The sequence below is a fragment of the Neofelis nebulosa genome, chromosome 16 (genome assembly GCF_028018385.1).
Source record: "Neofelis nebulosa isolate mNeoNeb1 chromosome 16, mNeoNeb1.pri, whole genome shotgun sequence".
NCBI classification, from domain to species: Eukaryota; Metazoa; Chordata; class Mammalia; order Carnivora; family Felidae; genus Neofelis; species Neofelis nebulosa.
The window spans coordinates 2,617,453-2,633,349 of NC_080797.1; the positions used below are offsets into that span (position 1 = coordinate 2,617,453).

Here is a 15,897-nt window from a genome sequence, read left to right on the forward strand (position 1 = left end):
GAGGAACCCATAGGGTTCAGCCAAGAGAATTGCAAGACAAACACTTAAAAAATAAATTTAATAAAGCATGACGAGATGATTCTGTTAGCTTTGGGGACACGCAGAAGGGCAGAGTGATCTGTGGAATACAGGCAGAGAAGGCAGAGGCCTTCTCTTCCCGGGCAGGATTTTGAGCTAGGTCTTAAGGGAACTGAGCCACAGCTACGTGGAAAAGTTTAGAACCCTGCTTGAGACCAGGGCGGTGAGGGATACTGGGTGAAACCGTGAGGGTGTTCGGTCAGTCGATCAACAGTTATTGAGTGGTGTGGGGTTCTGAATTCAGCTGGAGACGCTGGGAGGTCCAGGGAGATGGCGTGGACCATCCCTGAGCTCACAAACCCTGAGCGTAGGGAATCCCAGTCTGGTGGGAGAGATGGGACTCCCTACGAGAAAAGACACCAAGGCCCCGTGGTGGGAAGTACGAACCAAAGCGGACAGGTATGAACTCCGGTCTTGAGGGCCCACGGAGACCTGAGGTGCCTGGCTAGGCTCTGAGAGAGGCAGGTCAGGGCGGGGTTCCAGATGGGCAAACGGTGCTGGCTCTGGGCCGCTTCTTTCCAACGGACGGGACTCACTCCTGGTTGGTCTTCCCTGCCAGGATGGCTTCCAACAAGCCCAGTCAAACCTGACGTTTCTGTCGATCCTGAAGGAGCCCTACCAGGAGCTGGCCTACATGCAGCCTAAGGACATCTCCAGTAAGCTCCCCAAGTTGATCAGCCTCATCCGCATCATCTGGGTCAACTCTCCCCACTACAACACTCGGGAGAGGCTGACCTCCCTCTTCCGAAAGGTGCGTGTTCCACAGGGGTGGGGCGGAGGGCTTTAGCAGACGGGCCCGATTCGCTGAGGAAGGGGCATCCGCTAGGCAGAAAGTCTGCAGTTCCAGGCAGTGAGGAGCGGCCCGGGGGTGGGGGTGGGGGGTTCGGACAGAGACCCGTGGCTTCTTCAGCTCCAGCGTGCTCCGGGTGGGGGTGGGGGCCTGGGCTGGACAGCCTGCTTCCGTGGTGGGGGAGGCAGGCAGCACAGACGCCCAGGCTGAGCTGGGCAGGAGGGGAAGGCCCTTGTTTTCTCATCTCCAAAGCCGGGCATGGCAGTGGGCGAGAGGCAGGTTTGGGAAGGGACGCCGGCTTTTGAGGAGCGGGACCCACATTCCATCTGGGCTGACAGAGACAGGGCGCTGAGCCGGGAAGTGAGCCGGGCTGCGGCAGGGAGCAGTGGGGAAGGGGTGGGTGCCAGTCGGGCCACCCATCCGCCCGTCCACCCGTCTGCAGATGAGCAATGAGATCATCCGCCTGTGCTGTCACGCCATCTCCCTGGACCATATCTTCGAGGGCTACGTCACTTCCAGCAAGGAGGACCTCCAGGGCTGCATCTCGTGCTGCCAGGCCTGGAAAGACCACTACCTACAGGCTGTGCAGATGCATACCCAGTACGCCGTGCGTCCCCCACGGTCCCGTCTGTCACCCCTGCCACTCCCGCTGAGCGCAGATGTTTAAAGCCTATGGATTCCGGTTCCGAGACCCGGTCCCAGTTCTCTCCGGATGCAGATACTCTAGTGCCTAGCCCTGGCTCCTCCTCTCCCTCGTCCCGGGAATCCTTCCTGGCTCACTCCTCCTTTCTTGGATTTCTTGGCTTTCTTGGCCCAAAAGTCTGAAGTTCTAAAACTTCTAGAACGGAGATGCTTTGCCTCCTCTCTGCTTCTCCTCATCTTGCATTTCCTCCCTTCAGGGCTCAGGAAAACTGCCTCTTGGGGTCCCCTTTTCTAAGGCCCCCCAAACCCAGGACTCCCAGTTGGAGCTTCGCGCAGGCCGTTTCCTACATTTTCATCCAGTCCACCTTTCTCTGGATGTAGGTTCTCCAACCGGGGCTGGGTCCTGGACCAGACCAGCATATTCGCTCAGGTGGATGCCTTTGTGCAGCGCTGCAAGGACCTCATTGAGGTGGGCAGACTGTCAGGGAGGGAGGGGCGGGCACAGTGGACCCCAGACCCCGGCCAGGGGCCGAGGAGACAGGGCAGAGGCTGAGCCGGGAGCTTACTGCTTGGCTCTGCATAACTGTGTGCCCCACCTCTGTCCCGTCCTTTTAGACTCTTGCCTGTTATCACTGCCCGGGTGTCTTCTAGTTCATTCTGCAGCCCCAATTCATCCCAGTAGCTCCTTGTGTCTGGTGGGTCCTCCCTGGTGTTTAGACATCTTGAGCCAAACCGAAGAGCTCAGGGCCTGCGAGGTCAGAAACGAGCAGGGAGGCCTGACGCTCGCTGACTTCGTTGTAGGTCTGTGACTGCCAGTATCATTTTGCCCGCTGGGAAGACGGCAAGCAGGGTCCCCTTCCCTGCTTCTTTGGGGCCCAGGGGCCCCAGATCACACGGAACCTGCTGGAGATCGAGGACATCTTTCATAAAAACCTCCATATGCTGCGGGCTGTCCGCGGGGGCATCCTGGATGTCAAGAACACGTCCTGGCACGAAGACTACAACAGGTGAGAGTGCCCCCCCCCCCCCCCCCACATCCAGCCCCTGCCCTGGGCTGGGGAGGAGGGGGTGGGGCGGGGCACAGGGGGCGGGGCTGGAGGAGGGGCCGCAGTAGGTGATGCCGGGCACACCCCGTTAACCAGTGAGAGCCTGTTTCCTCCACTAAAACAGAGGGCCTAGTGGTAGAACCCAACCTCACTGTATTGCTTTGCGGAAGGAACGGAGTCGGGCACGTGACGCCCTTGGCGCCTGGCACCGGGGAGGCCCTCGGTATCAGCCCGGGGTTGGGGGGGGGGGTCCTCACTTGGGGCGTGGCCTTGAGGCAGGTGAGGGCGCCTGCCAGTCACCGGTCATCACGCTCATCACGCTTCTCTAACGGCGCAGGTTTCGTTCTGGAGTCAAGGACCTGGAGGTGATGACTCAGAACCTGATCACCTCTGCCTTCGAGTTAGTCCGAGATGTGGAGCAGGGAGTGTTACTGCTGGACACCTTCCACCGGCTCGCGTCGCGGGAGGTGCCGCCCCCCCCCCCCGCCCCGCCCCGACCAGCTTCTCCTCTGCCTCCTTCAGTTCTTCCTGATCCTTCCCGACTCCGTGCCACCTCCAGTCGTGCCCTCCCACGTCCCCCCCCCACCCGTCCTCCACCGCCAGAGCCTCTTCCTCCGTCTGCTCCCCGAGTTTCCAGATGGCCCCGGGAGAAGGTGTCCTCCAGCTTGAGTCCCTGGGGGGGACCCTGGATCTGCCGGGGCGCGGGTTCAGGCTCTCTCCCTTCTTCCTTAGGCCATCAAGCGCACCTACGACAAGAAGGCGGTGGACCTGTACATGCTGTTCAATAGCGAGCTGGCCCTCGTGAACCGGGAGCTGAACAAGAAATGGCCGTACCTGGAGCCCTACGTGGCCCAGTTCTCTGGGCAGGCGCACTGGGTGCGGATCCTGCGGCGGCGCATCGACAGAGTCATGAACGTGAGCGCCTAGCCTCTCCCCAGACTTGTTCTCGTGAGGCGGTGGAGGTTGGGGGCTGTGCCCCGAGCTGGCCGGGGACCCGCCCCGGGAGTTTCCCCAGAGCGTCTCCACGGTGGGAGGCCGAGGTGGGCCAGGGGACTGGCAGGTGCGGGGCCCGGACAGGACGGGGCCGGAGCTTGGGATTCACAGAGACGGCGGGCGTGGTGGGTGGAACGTGAGTCCCGCTAGGATTTTCCTGTCAAGCTGGAGAGGAGGAGCCGGCCCAGCATCTGGGAAGCTGGACCGTCAGAGGAGGAATACGACCTTGGGCAGCTGTGGCCCTTGAAGGGCCTGGTCTAGAACAGCAGGCATGAAGAACCAGAAAAAACCCAACAACCACTAAAGGGCATTTTTGGGCGCGTAGGTCTAACGCTCTTGAGGTATCTGCCATCGTGTGATTGGTTCTGGTGAGAACCAGGCGGCCTGCGGACAGCAGAGGCCGCTTCACGGTCGCTGAGCTGGGACTCGGGGAGGAAGGGCCCGTACCAGTTTTCAACGTCGTACCGCTTCCGTCCTCACCTCCCGTGATTTACTTTTTTTGCCAACTTCTCCTGACCCGAGTTTCCGTGCTTCCCCTGCGCGCTGCTGACTCCCTGGCTGCCTCCTGTCACCTGTGCGTGTGGCCCACCTCCACCCCCCCCCCCCCCGGGCGGTCGGGGCCGGCCTCCGCCGCAGGCCGCACCCCGTGTGGGCCCGCGGGTGGGGAGCCGGTGCCTCGGAGGATGGTGGCCAGCGGGCTCCAGCCACCCGTTGTCCCCACCCCCCCTTAGTGTCTCTCTAGTGCCCACTTCCTGCCCCACATCGGGACCGGAGAGGAGAGTGTGCACGCCTACCAGCAGATGGTTCAGGGCATCGATGAATTGGTTCGAAAGACTTTCCAAGACTGGACGTCAACGCTGGACAAGGACTGTATTCGGCGGCTGGATACACCGCTGTTACGGGTCAGCCAGGAGAAGGCGGGCATGCTGGATGTCAACTTTGACAAGTACGGGACCCAGTCCCACCCCTTTCCCTGTGCTCGGCCGTCTCCCCCGCCGCTCCCTGCGCCCCGCTCTCCCGAGGCCTTAAGGCCCTGCCCTAGGTTCCTCGCGCCATTCCCGCTTCGAAGTCTCTCTTATGCTGTGATGTGCGTGCTGTCACTTCCTAACTTCAGTTCTGCGCTTTATCTCCAAAGCACAGCCCCCGGTAACCCCCTGGGCCGGCGATGTAGGCGTTCGGCCACTAGATGGCCACGACGGCTCAGCTAAGTCATCCGACCGCGAGCCGAGGTGCGGGCTTTCCTGGGAATCCGTCAGGCCCTCTCCTACGGCTTTTACAATGATGACGTTTTCAGGTTCCAGTGATTTAAAATGTAGTTAATTCATGTAATCGTTACTCAGAAAGATACACTCAGGGCCCTCTGTGTGCTGGGAACCGAGTTAGGCACTGGGACCGTGTCAGATGGCAAAGCCCGTGCCCTCTGCCACTCTGGAAGGGAACTGGGGCCGTACTGCCTTCCGTTCCGTAGAAGATGCAGACGGGAAAAATAAAGAAGGAGCTATGCAAGACATCTGTCTGTAGAGATTGCAAGCCTTCTGGTGACAGTTTTTTCTTATTTGGAAGGAAATAACTTTCCACTTGATTGGTTTGGCTCCCTCTTGTCATCAGCCAGGCCCTGTGATAAGAGCTGCTTCCTGGGCTTCTAAGGCTGTTGCCACGGGCACTGGCTTTACCTCCCAGAATGTCCTTATTTGTTGGGCACGCGTGGCAGGGGCTCTGCTAGAGAAGGCCTGCGTGGAGATGGAGTCCGGGAGGGGGGGGCGGACGGAACTAACCGGGGGGAGAGGTCACGTCGTGGTCGAGGAAGGAAGGGGAGACCCAGGCAGTCGTTGAGAAGGGCAGAGACGCTCGAGGCCGGACGTGAGTGTTGGGCTGGGGAGGGGCGTCAGACAACGGCTTTGCTCAGGCTCGTGAGGTTTGGAGGTGTAACCAAGCAGGATCCTAGAAAAATGGCTTCATACATCAACACCCCGCTTTGGACGAGACAGAGGGGGAGGCCGGGCTTACCCCGGCCGTGACATTTGCAGGCGCGTAACGGGGCTGGATCTGCAGGGCGCATTGTCCCGTCAGGCTGGGTGCTCCCGAAGGCGCCGTGTTGGGAGAGGCGCCCAGACGCACCTGGCCTTGCAATGACACGAATACTTAACCCGCGCGGCCCGATGGTTGTCCTTTCCCCCGGAATTCAAGGCCTGCCTTCACGTGACGGAATTTTCTAAAGTCCCAACGATCACGTTTTAAGCGTGAGAGAGGCTGTAGGTAAGCATGGGCTGGTGGCCCTGCCTCCGCCCCATCCTCAGGGCCAGACACAGCAGGGTCTCACCGCGGGAGGCGACCGGTCTGCCGCGTGACCTGGGGCAGGCCGCCAAGCTCCTCTGGGCCTGCGGTTCCTTATCTACCCGAAAAATCCACTTGCGAGACTGTCATGAGGAGAGCTGGCTTGTGTAGCAGCCCTCCCAAAGAACAAGCAATAACCTCTGTTTTCCTTTCAGGAGAATTGCCCGTAAAACTCGGTGAACACAGTGTATTCGAAGCAAATTTAGCAAGGTGGTAGAATACGTAATTTTATTATTTTTTTAATAATAGTTTTGATTTTTAAAACAGTCAAACCTTTTACAAGGGGTGATGTGAGGTACACGTTACAAAATTGACAAGTTGCACTAGGGTAGAGAATGGAGAATCTCGCTCCACGGCTGCCCCCCTCCCCCGGCTTGACTCAGTTTCTCTTTACAGAGTCAGTGTTACCAGTTTCTTGTGTAACATTCCAGAGATAAGAGTCTATATGGACATAAATAGCTTTTTTTTATGTAAATAGTAGCATGCTATCTACGCTGTTTTGTATATCCAAAGTGTTTTCAAAATGATTTTTTTTTTCCCATTATAAAATCATCAACAATTGTAGAAAGTTTGCAAAATGCAGGGAAATAGAAGAGAGGAAAAACATTTCCCCAGAGACAACCCCTCTTAACAGTTCGGTATGTTTTTTTCCACTTTTTTTTTTTTTTTAAACATTCATTTATTTTTTGAGAGACAGAGACAGAGTGTGAGCAGGGGAGGGGCAGAGAGAGAGAGACACACACACAGAATCCGAAGCAGGCTTCCAGGCTCTGAGCTGTCAGCACAGAGCCCAGCGCAGGGCTCGAACCCACGAACTGAGAGACGGTGACCTGAGCCAAAGTCAGTCGCTCAACAGACTGAGCCACCCACTCACCTTTTTCCACTCTTTTTTTTAACCCCCTACTTAATGTATTTGTGTGTGTGTGTGTGTGTGTGTGTGTGTGTGTGTGTGTGTGTTTTATTTTTAACATCTTTAGTGGGTATTTTATTTTATTTTTTTTAATTTTTTTTTCAACGTTTTTAATTTATTTTTGGGACAGAGAGAGACAGAGCATGAACGGGGTAGGGGCAGAGAGAGAGGGAGACACAGAATCGGAAACAGGCTACAGGCTCCGAGCCATCAGCCCAGAGCCCGACGCGGGGCTCGAACTCACGGACCGCGAGATCGTGACCTGGCTGAAGTCGGACGCTTAACCGACTGCGCCACCCAGGCGCCCCATGGGTATTTTAAAATTATAAAAATTGTGCATGCTCACTGTAAAAAAAAAAAACAAACCAAAACTTGACGTAGAGGTATATACAGGAAACTGAAAAATCCAGCCCCCAGCCCCCTGCTCCCTAGAAGTAATCCTGATTACCATGTAATTAAAAATAAACACCGCACACAAAATAGAATCACCCTGTAAACAGGATTTTTGTAACCTGCTGCTTTTTAAGGGTTAACAAGGTGCATGGGGGGTTTTCGTTCTGTATGCGGAGAAGTATGTTTTCCATGGTTTATAGCATCCCATAGTTTGGCTTATAAGTTGTTGTACAGCTTCTGTAAGGTTTGTGAATAGTTTGTACCAGAGGATTTCAAGCGGGCCTCCTGTACCTTGTTGCCACCCCTCCACAGCGTGTGTTTGCCTGATGTCCATGCATCCTGTCCGTTGGGGAGAAAACTTTCCTCGGTGCTGTGACCACCTCCCGTCAAGGAGCATGTTTGATACTCATCTAAACTGCCATTTGCATAATCTTTATAGCAGAGCTTTACAAGGCAGCTTCGGGCCAAATATTTATGGCCTAGGTTTAACTGAAACCCAAATAACGGCCAGACGCTTCTTCCAGAGAGAAATGATTCCTCTGGAGTTGTTTTCCAGAGGGATCTGTCAGAAGCTGCTTTACATTTTTGTGGTTTTAAGATAAAACTGCCTCAGTAAATAACGTATGGGGCAAAAACAAAAACAAAAAACAAAAAGAACAAAAAAACCCCCCCAAAAACCAAACCCGTGATCGTAGAGAAGGACTTTGAAGAGTCCGGGCTTATCAAGCCAGCAGAGAAATCCGAGGTGGTTTCAGCTCTTCTGAGGCATCACTGCTCCCCGGACGGGGGTGCAGATGACTGCGTATGAGACTCACTCTGCTGTGCTCACGGTCTAGATAAGATCTCGAAATAAGCATGCCTCTCAGATGGCCTGACTGTTGCGCAGAATTTCCTGCCTCTGCCTTAGTTCTGGGAGCCTTCCAGTCCCTAATGGCACCTGTTTTATTTCACCGGGGGCTTTGTTATCCCACCTTATATCCCAAATATTTGAACTCCGGAGTCTGAATTGGCTTTGGCCGACGTTTTATGGCCGGACCAGCCTTACAGACTGCACTTAACTCAAACATATCCCAGATGCCGCCTGTCCCTTGGCTGAAGAGAGCTGTGTTATCACAGTATACACAGCAGACGCCTCTGTGCAGCGTGGTGTCCCCAGAGCAGGACAGGGGCCACGGACGTCTGTCAGTGTTCCGGGTGTAGGGCTTTGACTTCCTCCTTTCCTCCCAGCCACGCGGGGCCTTCTCTCCGGGGTCAGTTCATTCTGGGCTGTCAGCACTAGCCTCGGCTGGCCTCACTTTCCTGCCTCTACTGCCTGACCACTGCTGTGGGGATGAATTACGAAATATTTTACAGAAATAATTTCCCAGACTATTTTTTTTTTTTTAAGAAATTTTCTTTGTCAGGGGCTCCTGGGTGGTTCAGTTGGTTAAGTGTCTGACTCTTGATTTCAGTTCAGATTATGATCTCGTGGTGAGTGGGTTTGAGCCCCGAGTCAGGCTCTGTGCTGACAGCTCGGAGCCTGGAGCCTGTTTCAGATTCTGTGTCTCCCTCTTTCTCTGCCCCCCCCCCCACCTTTCTCTCTCTCAAAAATAAATACAGGTTAAAATTTTTTGAAAAAAATCTTGTCAAGATGAGGAAATGAAACATTTTGATGTGCTGGTGGGTAGTACGTGCTCAAGCGGGCTGGCTGTGATGTTTAGGGAGACAAATTCAGAGCCCCCAGCTTGAAAAACAGAGGAAGATATGCTTATGCAGCTCAAAATATTCCCACATATGTTTGTACCCCTCTATCCTAACCTCTAACCCATCTACAATTTTTTTAATGTTTATTCATTTTTGAGAGAGAGAGAGAGAAAGACAGAGACAGAGACAGAGACAGAGCATGAGCAGGGGAGGGGCAGAGAGAGAGGGAGACACAGAGTCCGAAGCAGGCTCCAGGCTCCGAGCTGCCAGCACAGAGCCTGACGCGGGGCTTGAGCCCACAAACCGCGAGATCATGATCTGAGCCGAAGTCGAATGCTCAACTGACTGAGCCCACCCCCCACCCCAGGCGCTCCCTCTCCTACAATTTTTGACTCAGTCAGTATCTAGTGTTTATCTTAACATGACTCTGTTCGTATCGTTGACCACCGAGCCGAGGAATTTTCTGTTACAGTTCTTTCCTCGCTTGTCTGATGTGTCACTCTTCTTGGAGTTAATAATTACCTTGCTATTTTTGTTAGCACACCGTTCACTACCGTGACTTCTCCGGGACCAGCCATATTTTTCCTTCCTCCCTGACTGTAAGGTGGGTTGTGGGCATCATGTTTTTCTTGGGAGTTTCCCTTGCTGGACCTCCCTTTCCTCCTGCTGTAGGACGACTCTTTGGTTTCGAAGGCCTGCTACGCAGGGGTCAGCCTGGAGCTTCCCCTCTGCCTGCCCCCGGCCTCTTTTGTTGGATTTCCTATTTCCTTGTCTTCCTCTCTCTTGGTTTGTACCCTTGTTTTGGTGGAGCACACTCTTTAGTAGCTTTCTGAGAAATGGTGCACGGGAAGCAAATGTTTTGAGTTCTTATGTGAGTGACCACGGTGGTTTCCTGCCCTCTACCTGTCGGGCGTTTGGCTGGACTTGGAGTGCCGGATTAAAAGTAATTTTCCTTTTGTTTTCACCTCTTTTACTTTGGAGGCTGTCCTTAGCTGCCTGGTAATCCACTGTTCATTCACATTGGAGACACTCTCCTTCGCTTGAAAATAATTCCCCTCGCCAGAAGTTTGCTCTCCCGTAGAGGTGAAAATATAATCCTTTGCAAAACTTCAAATGTGATATTATTTTCTTATACTGTCATTTCAGTGCTTGCCTGTAGAACAGACACAAAACATTCTGGAATTTTCACCTCAATATTCTTCCAAGTAACATTTCAGTAATATTCAGAACATAGAGTTTTGTGAGAGCATCTTCAGATTGTGGGGCTTTTTGTTGTCTGTGATTAAAAAGTGCAATTTAAAGGAAGGAAGGAAGGAGAAAGGAAGAAAGAAAGAAAAAGAAACCACACGGATTTAAAAAATCAGGTCATTTTTATTCAAGGTTTTTTATTTTGAAAATATTCTATGTTTCCTTCTGGTATTTTATTCTTTACATTAGATGTTTGATCCATTTGAAATTTATTTTGATGGAGGGAGACAAGTTCAGGGGCAACTTGGGTGGTTGTTTTTTTTTTTGTTCAGTCCCCAGGTGGCTGGCCAGGTGACCTGACCTCATTTACACCATAAAACAAATTCCCACATAGAATTGTGTGTCTATTTTGGGATTCACCATTATGTTCTGGTCTCTCTGTCTGTCTGTCTGTCCATAGGAAGGAACCAAACTGCTTACTTACTGACCTCATTGCTCTCCCTTTTCAGAATTTTCCGGGTTATTTTTAGTATTTATTTCCCGTAAGAACTTGAGAATCAATCTGTGTAATTCCACAAATAGTTCCGTGCCTATTTTTATAGGAACAAGGATTGGGTTGAATTTATAGGTTAATTTAAGAAGAATGAACATCTTTAAGATTTGAGTCGTTTCTACCGACGACTATGCTATTCTAAGAATAGCATTTTTTCTTTCAATGTATTTGAATCCATATAAAATGTCTATAAATCGTTTTTTTCCAAATAAATTAACCAGTTAACAAGAAACGTCATAATATGTATAAAAATTTGTTTATCTAAATGTTTAAATATATAAACATTTGTTTACATATAACAAATGTTATATATAAATATTTCTTGTTAATTCGTTAATTATTTTATTTATATTTTATTTTATTTTATTTTATTTTATTTTATTTTATTTATTTTATTTTTTTAACGTTTAATTTTGAGAAAGAGAGCGAGACACAGAGCGAGTGGGGGAGGGGCAGAGAGAGAGGGAGACACAGAATCCGAACCAGCCTCCAGGCTCTGAGCTGTCAGCACAGAACCCTACGCAGGAGCTGGAACCCACAAGTGATGAGACCATGACCTGAGCCAAAGTCGGACACTCAACCGACTGAGTCACCTGGGGGCCCTGTACTTTATTTTTCTTGCTTTAATTGTCCTGGGTCTCTTTTCCTCCACGATAATGTTCAACTGGTTACAGTTTTTCTATTGGAAGACTGCGATTTTAATAAGCTAATTCTGTACCCAGCCACTTTTACAAATAATCTCATGGTTTAAAATAGTTTTCCCCTCCAAATAGCATTTCTTGTTGTGAGGTGTATCATGCACACAGACAAGTACTTAAAGCTTATGCTACCACCTTAACAAACGGGCACGAAATAAATGCCCTGGCAGCGATGGCCCAGCTCACGGAGAGCACGTTGCTGGCAGTTCAGAAGCCTCCCATCTGTAATTATTTCTCAGTTGAATTAGTCGTCAGCGCTTAAAATGCAGGCGATTTGACATGAAAACTGGCTTTCTGGCCTCTCTTGAAGAGTCAGACCCTGCACTCAGGCTGGGCCAGGCCCCTCCTTCCCACCTGGCGGCCCGTGCCTGGAGCCTTGACTCTTTTAGATGACCTTGCGCTGTTGAACGCAACTTTAGGCCGATGTCAGCTGTCACCGAGCGTCGCACGTGGGGGACATGTGCCTTGGGGACAGCAGAAGTTCCGAACTTTGCTTTGACCGTAAAACCCGACCAAGTTGGTGGTTGGTTGGATGCTGGAAGGTGAGGCTCTGGTTCAGGCAGCAGGATGGCGCTGTTCCCCGAGACAGGGGCTCCCCCTCCCAACCCCAAGTGCAGAGCGCACAATGAGCCTGTTTCTGGACGTGTGCAAGGCACTTGGGGCAAGGTGGGGAGATATCTAGGAGGCCGTTGGGCGTACGAGCCTAGAGCTCACGTTAGCTCTATAGATCTGGGGGCCAGCAGCTTCCAGAAGGCAGCTGAAGCCTTGGGCATGGACAGGGTCATCCCAGGGAGAGCACTGGACGTGCAGGACTTCCAGGAGCCTTCGCTCCTGAAGACAGTGTGGAGTGTCCAGTGCCTAGCTGAGTGGTATTTCCAGGGGACACTAGAAAGAGAAGGACACTTCTACAGCCAGGCAGGGCAGCCACAAGGACAGCTGTGGCCCAGGAGCGAGACAAGAGCGTGTCCAAGGACGGCGAGGCAGGGAGGAGTCCAGCATGAGGTTCAGGCCTGCAGAGAGAGGAGGCAGGGCCAGGCCTGAGGAGGCCGGCAGGGTTTGGTGACAAGATGTCTGGGGGAGACTTGATGCGGGCAGGTGTGCAGGTGAGGGGACCGAGGAGTTTGCGAGGACAGTTCTGTGTGGAAGGTGTGTGGTAAAGGGGTGGTAATGGGGTGCAGGGCGCGGTACCCGCGGGAGGAGGTGGAGTCCGGGCCAGGTGGGGAGAGGAGGGTGGGTGTGCGTGTGTTGGTTTTGTTTCAGTTCTTCCAAGATTGTAGGAACTTGGCCTTCCCTGACTGTTGATGGACGGAGCTGGCAGGTTGAGGAAGCAGGAGGACCCCGGGTTAGGACGCGGAGCCCAGGAGGAGGGTCAGCCTTGGGTGGGAGGAGGGCTTCTTCTGTCAGAAACGGGAGGAACCCTGTGTGTGATGCGAGTACTCAGGCTCGTAGGTTCGTAGCAGGAGTGCTCGAACACCAAGTGCTCGCCTCATGGCTCCTGGATCTCTGTGCTGAAGGAGGTGAGGCTTTCCGCAGAGACGGGGGCAGGGGGGTAGATCTGAGAGAGTGGGGAGGCTCTGGTGTGACAGCAGGAGGGAGGGCAGACCGGGGAGACCTCCAGGATGCAGGGTAGAGGGCCCTCGGTGCGCCCATCTGTGTGGTCCCGCCTCGCTCGGCCGCCGTCCGGGTGCGCAGCGGGGATGACGACAGATTTAGCCAGGGTGGGGGTTCCGCCAGGTGGCTTACACTGATGAGCCAGCCAAGCCGGTGAGGATGGCAGGAGGGCGGTGGAAGTGACAGATGGCAGGGTCTGTGGTGGAGAAGGCAGTGATAGGAGGGGACACATAGCTGGGAAGAGAGCCCAGAGTCAGTGGTCTGAAGGTGTCTGGGAGGTCAAAGAGCAGGTCCTTTGGGAGGGCTTGAGGGCTAGTCCCTGGACAGGGGTGTGGGGGGTGGGCAGCTGGGCTCCGGCAGAGCCGAGTCTGAGTGGCTGATCCCCGAGGTGGAGGACACAGGACCTGGGAATGATGGTTGGCTAGAAGAGAAGGGGTTGAAGCTCACTGGGTAGGAGGGCCACAAATGCAATTAAAATTTCTCTGGCATTTGGGGCGCCTGGGTGGCTCAGTCAGTTGAGCGTCCAACTTCAGCTCAGGTCATGATTTCACGGTTTGTGGGATGGAGCCCCGCATCGGGCTCTGTGCTGACAGTTCGGAGCCTGGAGTCTGCTTCGGACTCTGTCTCCTCCTCTCTCTGCCCCTCCCATGCTCATGCTCTGTCTCTCTCCGTCTCTCAGTAACAAATAAACATTAAAAAAAAATTGTTTTTTAGATTCCTCTGGCATTGCGTTTAACAAAGGAACAAGAAACAATTGAAATCAAAGTTTTAAAAAGTTTACTTGTTTATTTTGAGATAGAGCACAAGTTGGGGAGGGGCAGAGAGAGAGGGGAGAAAATCCTAACCTGGCTCCTCTCTGTTAGTGCAGAGCCTTTTGTGGGGCTCGAACTCACAAAACTGTGAGATCATGACCTGAGCCAAAACCAAGAGTTGGACACTTAACCAGCTGAGCCCCCCAGGTGCCCCTGAAGTCAATTTTAATACTCAGGCCGATATTCCCCAAGTATTATCATTCCAGTGTGTAATATAAAACTTACTAATGGTGAGTTTTCTATGCTTTTTTTTTCCCCCTTGCAAAGTCCTCTCTGTCTTCCATCTCTGTGTCTTTTTCTTTACTTCCCAAGAAATTTCTGTCAATTTTATTGTTAATGAGCTTGTTTTCTGCTATCACCTTTAATTTCCAAGAACCATTTAGGTGTTCCCTTCTAAAGCATCTTGGTTTTGTTTCACGGATATTCTTTTGTATCTTTTATCTCTCTCAGGGTGTTAGCGACAGTTGCGTTTAGTTTTCTTACTTGGTGTGCACAGTCTTCTTTCTGTGGCCTCTGTCCCGTCTTGTTTCCTTCTCGTTGCCTTTTGTGTTTTCCTTCCTCTGTTTGTTTTGGTTCCTGCCTTTTGTGCCAGGAAGGACAGAGCCTAATGTTTTTTGATCCTTGGTTGTCCATATTTAAGGACAGGGAGCTGGAAAGCAGATTGGATGCTCGGCTGAGCAGGTGAGCAGGTGAGCAGGTGGTGGGGCTAATCAACAGTGAGCCTCAGGTTTATCTGGTGGGCTGTTTTCAGGGGACTCCTGAGATCACTGTCCTTGGGACTTGCCCTCTCAGGCTGGCCAGAGGTCACAGAAAACAGTCTGAGTGGCTCAGTCGGTTGAGTGTCTGACTTTGGCTCAGGTCATGATCTCACTGTTTTGTGTGTTTGAGCCCCGCATCAGGCTCTGCATTGACAGCGTGGAGCCTGCTTGGTTCTCTCTCTGCCCCTCCCCTGCACATGTGCGAGTACATGTTCTCTCTCTCTCTCTCTCAAAATAAATACATAAACATTTAAAAAAAAAAACAGGAAAAAAAAGAAAGAAAATAGTCTTTCAAATTTTGTTCTGGAGGGTGCTGATCCAGTGGCCTGAGAGCCGATTGCTGGGTGGGGAAAAGAAAGCAGGGGGGGTCTTAACATTCATTGTGCATATGGGCCCTTAATGTCCCCTTCTGTCAGTATGTTACCCTCTCCTTCAGCTGGGCCTGGGGTCCCCAGTCTAGGTCAGGCACTTGAGCTGCTTTGCTTTACTTCCCCCCACCCTTGCCCCCAGGTCCCTGCTGATTCTCTTTGTGGAGATTGACTACTGGGAAAGGCTGCTCTTTGAGACCCCCCATTACGTGGTGAATGTCGCTGAGCGAGCAGAGGACCTGCGCATTCTTCGGGAAAACCTGCTCCTGGTGGCTCGAGACTACAATCGGTAAGGCGGCCTCCCGCATGCACTCTGTGCCCCCTCTGTGTCTTATCTGCCCCATGATGTCATCTAGCTCCTACAATATCTGTCCTTTACCTTTTACTGGCTAAAAAAAAAAAAAAAAAAAAAAAAAAAAAGCTTTCTCCTATTCTCTGGTATGGCCCCGTGATTGCTCCTGGCCCTTGCTCTTATCTTCTAGCTTCAGAGCAGAGGGCAAAAACAACCGCGTCCCCTGCAACCCCACAGGGCACTTGGACCACGTATATCGCGGGCCTAGGTCACTTTTCCAGGAATGAAACTGGGGGCATTAGGATTACGAGCACAGTGTCATATCAGATGTGTTGAATCAAGGCCACGCTGGCACCCCTTTTCTTGATACCCTTGGCACTTGTCTCTGGAGTGAGGCTTTGTTCTGGGACGGGTACCTTTCTGGGCCCGGTTAAAGCCCAAGTGGGTGGAACCACAGTTCAAGTGTCTGTCTAGAACCGCACTGTCCAATATAGTGGCCACCAGTCGCACGTGGTGCGACTCTATTTTTTTTAAATAAAAAAATCTTTTAATGTTTATTTATTTTTGAGAGAGATAAAAAGACAGAGTGCAAGTAGGGGAGGGGCAGACACAGCATCGGAAGCAGGCTCCAGGCTCTGAGCCATCGGCACAGAGCCCGACGCGGGGCTCGAGCCCGCAAACCGTGAGATCATGACCTGAGCTGATGTTGGACGCTTAACCGACCGAGCCACCCAGGCGCCCCACTTTC

At 52.5% G+C, this 15,897-nt stretch overlaps 1 protein-coding gene across 1 annotated transcript in view; it reads left to right on the top strand.

The window, feature by feature from the left end:
- The window catches only part of DNAH2 (dynein axonemal heavy chain 2), a 95,161-nt gene that overhangs the window by 20,912 nt on the left and 58,352 nt on the right, over positions 1-15,897 (top strand). The window contains 8 exon segments of the mRNA XM_058705514.1: positions 638-829; positions 1,311-1,468; positions 1,892-1,979; positions 2,312-2,517; positions 2,894-3,023; positions 3,289-3,471; positions 4,281-4,495; positions 15,000-15,146. Of these exon segments, the coding sequence (XP_058561497.1) occupies positions 638-829; positions 1,311-1,468; positions 1,892-1,979; positions 2,312-2,517; positions 2,894-3,023; positions 3,289-3,471; positions 4,281-4,495; positions 15,000-15,146 (1,319 nt within the window).